At 38.8% G+C, this 12,002-nt stretch overlaps 1 protein-coding gene across 1 annotated transcript in view; it reads right to left on the bottom strand.

The window, feature by feature from the left end:
• Positions 1-12,002, bottom strand: part of LOC126188569 (hexokinase type 2-like) — a 184,109-nt gene that overhangs the window by 79,581 nt on the left and 92,526 nt on the right. Inside the window, exon 6 of the mRNA XM_049930171.1 lies at positions 10,384-10,573. Coding sequence (XP_049786128.1) covers positions 10,384-10,573 — 190 coding nt within the window. The remainder of the gene's footprint in view (positions 1-10,383; positions 10,574-12,002) is intronic.

Genomic DNA, 12,002 nt, shown 5'->3' with positions numbered 1-12,002 from the left:
AAACTTCATGTTAATGTGTTGCTCCATTTTGCAATGAGGTGAATGCAAGGAATGCTTGTGGATGATCGGCAGCTGTCTTTGAGAATGAGACCAGTAGAGTTAAATAAGCAAGACAGTGTAAGCACTATTGTTCAGAAACATTCACAGGCATTATGGATAGCCAACAATGCATAACCATGTTGTTTTGAGTGATATCACAAGAAGCATTTGCTGACAGTTTCCAACAGCTAAATGGCTGATGTCAGAAGTGTGTTATAGCTAATGGTGATTACTCTGAAGGTCAGTAAAGGTATTTTGTATTATTTTCTGAGACTGTTCTCTGAATTGTCAGATGCACATTGTATTATCATTTATGGATGATAAAATAAAGAGGAAATGTTTCTATATGTATAAAGTCTGATCATCAAAAGGAATAGGTAAAAACAGTATCACAGAAGGTGTGCAAAGCTGCAGACTTGCGGTTAGTGAATGAAAAGTTCTCCAGAAATAAAAGTCATATACATAAGTTCTTATCCTAGTCACCAGAGAAGTAAACTCAAGAATAAAGTATTAGGCAGCAGTAACGGTGTACAAAGCTGTATGTTTACACATAACAGACTCAATATAGAGGCGAAAAATTTACGACAGAAGATGCACGAGAAAGCCACAAGGAAAAATTACCAGAAGAAAAAAAACTGTTGTGTTGGCTGATATTGATGATAGAGAGATTCTTGTCTTTCTAAATGAAAATGTAAATTATAGGTATTCTGTTGAAGGGACAAGTAGTCCTGCTGCTCCAATTTTTATGTTATCAAAAACATAATATAGCACTCTGTGCACATGGGCACAAAAGACTACATTGTTTTCAGTGCAAGAGCTAATGATATTTACTGCAAAAACAGGAAATTCACAGTAGGAAACCTAAAACCAGTGTGGTTAACATACCTCAAACAAATGTTCCTAAAAGATAGTCTCCCAAGCTGGTCCTGCGACTATGCTGAAATCACAAAATTTAGTGCTGGTCTTGAAAAAAACCTGTGAAAGCCACACAAGAGCAGCATCCATCTTAATCATAAAGATAAGAGACAAATAACTCTACACACAGGTAATTACATTAAAAATAGTACTGTGGAATTTAGCTCAACCTTGATAATACCACTTCAGTAGTAGAAACCAACCTGGCAGGAAAATGGAGGAATGGGGCCAGCACACAGTATAGTGAGTTCCCATGTAAAATAATATTGTGCATAGTAAACAGTCATATGCCAAATAATTTTGTCACCCTCATAATCCCCAAGTGAAGAAAGAGAATAGCTATGATTTTACACATTACCCACACAGTACAGTGCAGTATCCCAAAAAACATCAGGAACAAGGAAGTACATTACCTCAAACAGATAACCCCTAAGCACAAAGTAACACATTCTTGCATACCAATGTGCCATCTCTAAGTATAAAGTTAATGAATTTTGTAACTGGCTTGAAAACTAAAACTGCAATGTACTATTACTAAATGAGCACTGACTGAGACATGAGGACCTAAAATTATGTGTTCCATATGAGTACGTCTTGACAACTACCTACCACAGAACAATGGCAAAACATATTTGTGTATCTGTCTATGTTAAAAATACTGTGAACTTAATTGATGAAGTTATGGACATAATTGAAATGTGCCTAGAGACAAAATATGAAACTGCAGTTGAAATTATAACTGCTTCGATATACTGGCTCCTGAGTCACAACATAGACTTGTTTCTGAAACTGCTGGAGAAACTGATACTCTAGCTATTTAAACATATTGAGTACAGAATATTAATGTTTGGTGACATCAACATAGCCATTAGGTTTAAGAATAGAAATGTTAACTTCTGCTAAATAGATTAATATCTTTTAATTTCTGCTGCATTAATGGAAAACCCACAAGGCAGACAGCATGCTTATATAACATAATATGTAACTTTCATCTAAAAAAAGTAGAATCTGACAAAGTCAGATTTTACAGTTTTGATCATGATGGACTATGGTTCAAATGGTTCTGAGCACTATGGGACTGAACATCTGAGGTCATCAGTCCCCTAGAACTTAGAACTACTTAAACCTAACTAACCTAAGGACATCACAAACAGGATTCGAACCTGCGACCGCAGCAGTCGCGTGGTTCCAGACTGAAGCGCCTAGAACCGCTCAGCCACACCGGCCAGCGATGGACTATGGCTCAGATAAATTCTTAACAGTATTAGAGTGCAACCTGCACTGAACATAGAAGATCTACAAGACTGATTACTGACTCAAAGCTAAGCCAGTTGAAAAATTAACTGAAGACAATGAAATTGGACAAAATAATAACCAAAGCAGATGTTAATGAATTGCCCTCAAATATTTAGACCTGAACCGAGCAAACAGTCACTGCACTCAACCACGAAATATGGTACACCTCACATGTAAGTAAAATAAGAATCATGACATACTGTATCGTAGCGAAGGTTACAAGGTTACAAGGAAATGTTTATGAATGTGATAAAGTTTTACACATCTGAAATCAAGTAAGAGTGAAAAACAAATTATACATACACTTATACTGAACTCAACTTAGTGAATAAATGCAAAGTTGTGTGAGAAACTATTAGAAAAGAAATAAATTGTGATGACAAAGTACACTAGATATTAATTCCACCGAAGATCCTAAATGTTTATTTCGTCAGTCATCACTCAGTTGACAACAATAAGGAGGATGTGACTAAAGCACAGGCACTATTGCCAGTAACAAACAATAAAGCAACACACAACTTTTGCTGAACTCATTGCAGCAGAGAAGGTGGTCACTGAATCAGCAGCAAAATTCTAGAACAGAGGATTATTATGGCCTCTCAAATTATATTATTAAATAAAAAACAAACAAATTGTAATCCCATTGCATAAAATATTTAATAAAATCTTAAATGAAGGCAATTATCTAGAATGTCTAAAAATACCTGTAATTAGACCAGTACTTAAGAAAGCAGATGTAGCCTCTCAGGATAACTATTGACCTATATCATTTATATCTATACATAAAAAAAAAAAAATAGAATACTGCATGCGTAAACAGATGAGCCAATATTTGCAGTATAATGATATACTTAATATGGGTTCAGGTTCAGCATTTCAATAAGCAGTTAAGAATATGGCAGCAAAGATATACAACTGTTTTGAAAATAAAGAGATAATCTGCATAATACTGTTGGATCTAAGTAAAGCATTTGATATGGATTCCCACAATATTCTTCTCAGAAAACTCCACCACTAAGGAGTAGCAGAGAAGGCCCTGTCCCTAATGCAGTCTTACTTGAACAATAGAAAACATTTAGTGAAAATAAATAGTCAAAAGACAGATTGTCTTCCAGTTACAAAAGGTATACCCCAGGGATCTGTTCTTGGATGTTTTTTGTTTATTACTTACGTAAATAATTTGCCCACAGTTGTGTCATGTGATGCAGTACCATACACACATAAAACAACACTCATCACATGTGATACTAACTTCAGAAATGTCCAAGCTAGTATGGTGGTAGTGAAAGAGAGATTTAGTAATTGGTTTGAGGCAAATGTACTACTGAAGGCAGCCTAGCTCATGTCATCTATCTGCAATACAAGTTGAGAAGCAGTGTCAGTAAAGAACTCCTGTTATGTGCATATTTCAGGTTCTTCCAGTCCCACCCAAGTTATGCAATACTACCAAAGGATAATTCTGTAGGCTCAAAATTAGGATTCAAATGGCTAAAGAAAGTTATCAGGTGCATTCCAGGTCTTTACCCAGGCAAATCATGTAGAGATTATTTTAAACAACTTAAGATAATAACAGTACTGGGATTCCAGAAGTGTCCGATTCCACCCATCTGCTTTGACCCATAACATCGTAAGTATGGCGGAAATGGCCATTCTCAGTGTCTCCAATACGGCGCTTATGATGTCACTACATACACATGACAACAAACACGAAAATACATATAAATAAGACAATAACATATCCCTCCAAAAATACAATCAAACTAATGGAAAAACCATGGGAAATTGGCGGTTTTAGGGTGGGACAAGCTAATTATAACAGTAAAGAACACACCATGATCCCAAAACACACAAAATGATGAAAAAAAGAAATCCACAGGAATTAGATGCTTCCCTTGAACTATATAGCTCAACCGCAACTGCCAATACCACAAAAACAACACCTACAACTATGAAAACCAAAAAAACCAACACATACAACTACAAAAAATAAAAATAAAACCAATACACATCCAAAAACCCAAAAATCAAACATCCCTACAGAAATTAAAACACTATCAATACACCATAAAAACACACAATATCACAACTCAGGAAGAGCAGACTCAAAAAAACAGTTACTTACCATCAACAAATTCCGGCACAGCTGACTACATCGGCCACCCCAACCACCCACCCACCCGTCTAAAAATAAGAAAAACAAACAAAAAAACTCCCAGACCAACCACAACAGAAATCAAAAACATAGCACTGTTATATTTCATCATCATATCCATACCTAACAACAAAAGCTACACAGCAAATTAAATGTCTTAACATACCACAAACAGCAAACCAGCTCAAATGACCCCAGTACAACACATTACATCAACACACACACACACACACACACACACACACACACACACACACACACAAGCACACACACACACACACACACACACCACCACCACCACCACCACCACCACCACCAGAGGGTACCATCAAACACAAAAAGGTCATCTACAAACACAACCAACTCATAAACTCCGCACCCTAATGATGTCACACATCACAACACCCTTACATCATGGGTCAAAGCAGATGTGGGAATCAGTCACTTCTGTTGACATACAGTACCTAGGACTATCGATAATGGTCTCGTATTTGTCAAAGAAAGCTTAAGTACTCATCACCTATGGAGGCAGGTCAGTCTATGACCATAGCACAAGAAGTGGGCAGACATTTAACATTCAATATGCTATTTCAGCAAAGAGGTATAACAGCTATAAATGTTTTGGTAGTGTCTACTTCAACAGATTACCTGAAAGTGCCTACATGTTGCCTATAAATTAATTTAAAACTAGCATTTCAAAATGGATGAAAGTAAAGGATTTTACTGTGCTCAAGAGTTCCAGGAGTGTGTGATGAATGAAAAACATTTCTTAGATAAGTGAACTATAAAGAAGTGAAACTCACACACACATGGTCACTGTCTCTGGCTCCTGTGACCCAACTGCGGACTGCAACAGCATCTGATGTGAGCAGCCATCTGGGGTGGATGGGAAAGTGTTGTGCTACCTGTGAGACCATGCAGGGATGTGGTGGGGACAGGATAGGACTGTTTGGTGCAGAGTCAGGAGGCTGTGCAAGGAGAGGGGAGAATGGTGGGTGGAAAAGGGACAGGGGAGATGAAAGAAGTAGAGAAGAGGAAAAGACTATTGGAACAGAAGGCATGTGCAGTGCTGGAGTGGATAGGGGACAGGAAGGTGCAGGATGATACTAGTGAAGGCTGTGGCCAGGGAGGTTACAGGTATGACAGATATGTTGCAGAGAGAGTTCCTACCTGCATAATTTAGAAAATCTGGTGTTGGTAGTAAGGATCCAGATGGTGCAGGCCATGAGGCACTTACTGAAGTGAAGTACATTGTGTTAGGCAGTGCATTGAGCAACTGGGTGGTCCAGCTGTCTCTTGACAGTGGCCATTCATGTAGACAGATAACATGTTAGCTGTCATGCACATGTAGAAAACAGCACAGTTGTTGCAGCTTAGTTTGTAGACCACATGGCTGCTTTCACAAGTAGTCCTGCCTTTGATGGGATAGGAGATGTCTGTTCTGGGCCTGGGATAGATGGTGCCATGGGGATGTGTGAAACAGGTCTTGCATCATGATCTATTCTAGGGATATGAGCCATGAGGCAGGGGATTGGGTGCAGGGCTGGATAGGGATGGACAAGAATATTGTTAGGTTCAGTGGCCAACAGAATACCACTATGGGATAGGTGGGGAGGATAGTGGGTAGGGTATTCTGAATTTCAGGGCATGATGAGAGTTAGTCAAAAGAATGCAATTCAGTAGCTCGAGTCGTGGGTGACACTAAGTCACAATAGGAGTGCTCCCTTATGGTCAGACGGTGGGGTATGTGGGAGATGGAAGGTGACTAGAGAGACAAGGCATGGGAGACCTGTTTCTGAACAAAGTTGGAGGGGTAAGTTTGGTCTGTGAAGGCATCTGTGAGACCCTTGGCATATTTCAAGAGGGACTGTTGATTACTACAGATGTGACACAAGCATGGGTGGCTACGACGTATGGAAGAGACTTCTTGGTATGGAATGGGTGGCAGCTGTTGAAGTGGATGTATTGTTGATGATTGGTAGGTCTGATGTGAATGAAGGTACTGATGTAGCCATCCTTTGAGATGGAGATCAACATCAATGAAGATGGCTTGTTTTATTGGGAAGACCAGCTGAAATGAATGAGGGAGAAGGTGTTAAGGCGCTGGAGGAACACAGGTAGGGTGTCCTCAACAATGATCCAGATAATGCAGATGTCATTAATAAATCTGAACAAGGTGAGGAGTTTGGGATTCTGGGTGGTTAAGGAGGATTTCTGTAGATGTCCCATGAATATGTTGGCATAGTATGTGGGTACTCATTGCTGTACTAATGGATCTGGTTGTAAGTGGTGCCTTTAAAGGAGAAGTAATTGTGGGTGACAATATAGGTGGTTGTGGTAACTGGGATGAAGCTAGTAGATCTGGAGTCAGTCAGGCATTGGGAAAGGTAGGTTTGATAGTGGCAATGTCATGGGCATTAGGGATGTTAGTGTAAGGGAGGTGCAACAACAACGTCAAGCAGAGCACTGGGTGGTAAAGGAACAGGAACTGTGGAGATTCAGTGGAGAAAATGGTTCAAGTCTTTTATTAGGAGAGTATGTTACAGGTAATAGGCTGAAGGCATTGGTCCATCAGAGCAGAGATTCTCTCAATGAACACATAATAACCAGCCACAACAGAGCAGCCTGGGTGGTTGAGTTCATGGACTCTAGGAAAGATGTAGAAAGTAGGAGTGTGGGGAGTGTAAGGGGTGGGAAGAGAGACAGACTCAGGGGAGAGTTTCTGGGGCCTAAGGATATGAGAAGAGACTGGAGATCCCACTAAATTTCTGGAATGGTGTCACTGTTTCAGAGTTCATTGGTGAATGAATCTGGTAGCTGGTGGACTGATTTGGGGACAGTGGGATTGATCACAGTTAAATTGAGGAATGAACTGAGTCAGGCTGGGTTAAGTATTGATTTTGGACTGAATCTTATTGATAAGGTTGGTGGCAAAAAAGTGTTTCCACTTCAGGGACCGGGAGTAGGAGAGAAAGTCTGTAACAAATCCAGTATCATTAAATTTTTAGAGTGGGGCAAAAGGTGGGAATGAGGCTTTTGGAGAACAGGTTTATCATTGTGTCTGTGGTCTGTATAGGTTCTGGACTTTGTATGTTTGGTGGGAGGGTGCTTCTGTGGATGTAGTAAATTTAGTAGGTCTGCAAGACAGTGTTTGTCAACTACGAGGGGATGCAGGGAAGGTTTGCATGCACTTGTAGAGATGGTGGATAGTGGTAATCCAAGGTAGGAGTAGGAAGTGAACAGACTGTAGAGATTTTTGAGGTGGTGACGTGTGTGCTGCTCTGCTTTTTTGAGGGTAAGGGTTCCAATTAGTGGCATAGGGTGTGAAAATTTGGGATTCATATAAGGAGAATTTTATGGATGGAGAGGAGGTATTGCAAGGAGGTTTGAGCCTGATTTACATAATTCTGCAGGACTAGGTTGCTGACGATAATGGACTGCTAACCCTTGATTGGAATACTCTCTTTCAAATTCTGAAGGTGGCAGGGGTAAAATACAGGGAGCGAAAGGCTATTTACAATTTGTACAGAAACCAGATGGCAGTTATAAGAGTTGAGGGACATGAAAGGGAAGCAGTGGTTGGGAAAGGAGTGAGACAGGATTGTAGCCTATCCCTGATGTTATTCAATGTGTATATTGAGCAAGTAGTAAAGGAAACAAAAGAAAAATTTGGAGTAGGAATTAAAATCCATGGAGAAGAAATTAAAACTTTGAGGATTACCGATGACATAGTAATTGTGTCAGAGACAGCAAAGGACCTGGAAGAGCAGCTGAACATAATGGACAGGGTCTTGAATGGAGGATATAAGATGAACATCAACAAAAGCAAAATGAAGATAATGGAATGTAGTCAAATTAAATCGGGTGATGCTGAGGGTATTAGATTAGGAAATGAAATGCTTAAAGTAGTAAATGAGTTTTGCTATTTGGGGAGAAAAATAACTGAGGATGGTCGAAGTAGAGAGGATATAAAATGTAGACTGGCAATGGCAAGGAAAGCGTTTCTGAAGAAGAGAAATTTGTTAACATCGAGTATAGATTTAAGTGCCAGGAAGTTGTTTCTGAAAGTGTTTGTATGGAGTGTAGCCATGTATGGAAGTGAAACATGGACGATAAATAGTTTGGACAAGAAGAGAATCGAAACTTTTGAAATGTGGTGCTACAGAAGAATGCTGAAGATTAGATGGGTAGATCAAATAACTAATGAGGAGGTATTGAGTAGAATTGGGGAGAAGAGGAGTTTGTGGTACAACTTGACTAGAAGAAGGGATTGGTTGGTAGAACATATTCTGAGGCTTCAAGGGATCACCAATTTAGTATTGGAGGGCAGCATTGTCACTTCCTGTGACTTAGTGCCTCCTCTATGTGGTAAGTAGCAATCTATGCTTTTAATCATATTGTTGTTATTCGCTCCTGGACTTCCCATTGTCTGATTTTACCTAACGGCTTTCCTTTCATCCCACAAGCTAGCGCTGCTTTCCTATATTACTGTTCTCTAAAGCATTACTTTGCTATGTGTCTGTCCTTTTCCTTTTCTTTCCTATGTTTTACTGTCACCTTCCAAACTGCACATGCTCTGGCTTCCAAGCCACACTCTAACAATGGTCTCATCGAAGCACAACATGCAGCTATGTGACCACTGTTGGTGCATTATCTCACCACCAACACAATTATTCCTAGACCTTCAGATGGCCTTACCACAAAATTACCCTTCCCACCATAATGTCTTATATTTGTTCAAATTCTGTCAGTCTATAGCCATCACCAAACAAGTCCTGCAAAAACCATATAAATCAGGTCCAAACCTCCTAGCAATACCTCCTTTCTATCTGTAAAATTCTCCTTCTCTGCAATCCCAAATTCCTGCATCCCATCTCACTGACTGAATCTCTTGCCCTCCAGGAATTACGGCAGCATGTATGATGTCCCCTCAAAAAACTATCAACCTGTTCACCTTCTACTCCTGCACTGTAGTGCCACTAACCACCACTTTTATAAGAGCCTCCAAACCTCCCCTTCATCCCCTCAGAGTCAATAAATCCTGCCTCACTGACTTACTACATTTACATCCCCTCAGAATCTCCATCCCACTATCATACAGAATCCAGAACCTAAACAGACCCAAAGCACAGTCATGAGCATATTCTCCAAGACCCTCCATTCCACTGAGGCATCAGTCCTTCCCCAAATTTAATCATGCTGGACTTGTTAAAGACATTCTCTCCTTTTTCCCAGTCCATAGAGTGGAAACACTTTTTTGCCACTAACCCTACCAATCAGACTCCATCCAAAATCAATAATGAACCCTGTCTGACTCAGTTCACTCCTCCATCCAATCATGATCCACACTAACTTTTCATACTACAGCCCCTATATGCGAAAAGCATTTTATGGCATCACAGTGTTCTAGTTTACTCATTTGAATTAATAACATACAACACATCTATCTTAAAACACTGTATAAACAAATTTTTTTCTGCAGTTCAGTTCGACAATCAGTTTACACTATCACACAGCAGGTGTCAGCATTACATGTACTAAATTTAATTGAGATCATTTCTGCCTTTGTGCCATGCTCACATCTTCTTAACTTTCCCTCATCAAAAACCAAGTAGCTAGTTTGCAAGCAGAAGTTATGAATTTATTGCATCCATAATTAACAACTTCTAGTGAATGTTAAACACATGTTGCTTATAAATGCATTTACGCCTCTTACTAGAAGCTAACGACAAACAAAATGCTTAGGAATATATAACAAACATTAAGGTTATGTTTAATGCTAATACTGTAACCACTGCTGTTTTAAATTATTGATTCATTGATATTGCTGAGAATCTGTGTCTCATTTCAGGTTTATTAACTGAAGACATATGATGGGAAACATTATTCTCAAATAAATAATCTATTTCAAGTTAATTTTATAGGATTAGAAACTCTTTGCATGTGATTCCTCATAGATTATTTTAAAGGTGACTACTTACAGTTGTCTTCCAGGATTTATGGAATTGTCATCTACATCTTTGTCAAATTCTGTTCTAATAAAATTAAGTTTTCCATCATCACCAAATGCTCCACTTTCTGTGTTGATGATTACATATGGTTTGCTCCTGTCCCCATCAAACAGTTCTGCATTCTCAGTTTTTTCTACATAGCATGAATTTGTACCAGTTCCTACATTAAGTGAGAACATGTTTATTCAGAAATATAATAAGAAATGAGAAGAAGTAGTGTCTCTTACATGCTAGTTTTTAAGATGTACAATTAATAATCTGTGAGATTATCTTACATGCCCCACATCACTGTAAAATCTAGTTACAAAAGGCAAAACTGTTACAGTTGAACATTCATTAAAAAAGTCTGCTTCACATATACAGCAAATTCACCAACTAACATTCTAACTGAGGATTATTTTTTGCCAAATTCTGACAGACCTGACACTGACGTAATATGAAGAGAGTTAGCGGTTAAATATCATTATGCAACTGTAATGAAAAGCAACAAAATTAAATAAAAAATTTATCAACTAAATTGTTTTCTTGTTATAGATAACAAAATCATAAGAAGAAAATACCTTTTAAAAATGAAAACAATCTGCCCCTAAACATACTTTATTCAGTAACATAGCTCACATGTCTCCTGCTATCTTTGTGTGAGTGGGTGTGGCAGGAGAGGGGGGGTGGGGTGAGGGAGGATATTGTGTTGAGTGTATCCATGCCACTTTGATAACTTCTTCTTAATCCCTGTGTTATGACAAACAGATAACTTCACAAATCTAGGCTGAGTACGGATTTGGTTGGCTCAAGTTTCAGATGCTTTAGTACCACAGTTCAGTTTGGTGGTGGAATGTTGCATGTTACAGAGAATGTAGATCTTGCCATAACTGCCTGGACTGCTATATGGTACAAAACTTGACATAAAACCTTTCAACCCCAAGGCGTGCTATGTGCTGACACAGTGGATAGCTGCTGCGATGAAACAGACATTTGTTGTGCAACCTCAGGATTGTCTAAGGCATCCCAATTGTATAATACTTTTCCAGATAAAAGGGGCTCTGTATGAATATTTACCTCTTCTATTGCTCAGGGGAGCATTATGGATCCCATTTAATGCATAAAATATTCTCAAATGAATGTATTCACTGCCTTGGGTCAATGACATCGATCCAATTAAAAGGAGAAAGTAAGAAATGAAAATCAGAACTTCATGCCCTACTGAGAATAAAATCATTATAGAAGTAGCATATGCTTAGATTGGAGAAGGGGAGTTGTCCTAGCATTCGTGTTAATTACTTAAGGAAACCACAGGAAACATACTGTATATCAGGATGTACGAACAGGCATTTGAGGTGCCATTCTCATGAATGTGAGTCCAGTATTACCACTGTTTCATATTGCCTAGTACTAACTAAAAGATCATTCTTGTTAACTGAAATGTAATGTGGTGTCTTTTGAATATGTTTCCTGTTTTTATATTCAAAAAGCCCTGAACTGAAAAGCAGCTTACATGAGTAGTTTGAAAAGATCTCTTCCCATAAAGTCTTAGACAAGTAAAGCAGCTTAGAAATGGAATATTTCTTGTAAAAACATTTACTTCTTTGCAG

This window comes from Schistocerca cancellata, chromosome 5 (genome assembly GCF_023864275.1).
Source record: "Schistocerca cancellata isolate TAMUIC-IGC-003103 chromosome 5, iqSchCanc2.1, whole genome shotgun sequence".
Lineage (NCBI taxonomy): Eukaryota > Metazoa > Arthropoda > Insecta > Orthoptera > Acrididae > Schistocerca > Schistocerca cancellata.
Note: the sequence above shows the minus strand (reverse complement) of the source record. Positions and strands in the feature narration are given on the sequence as shown.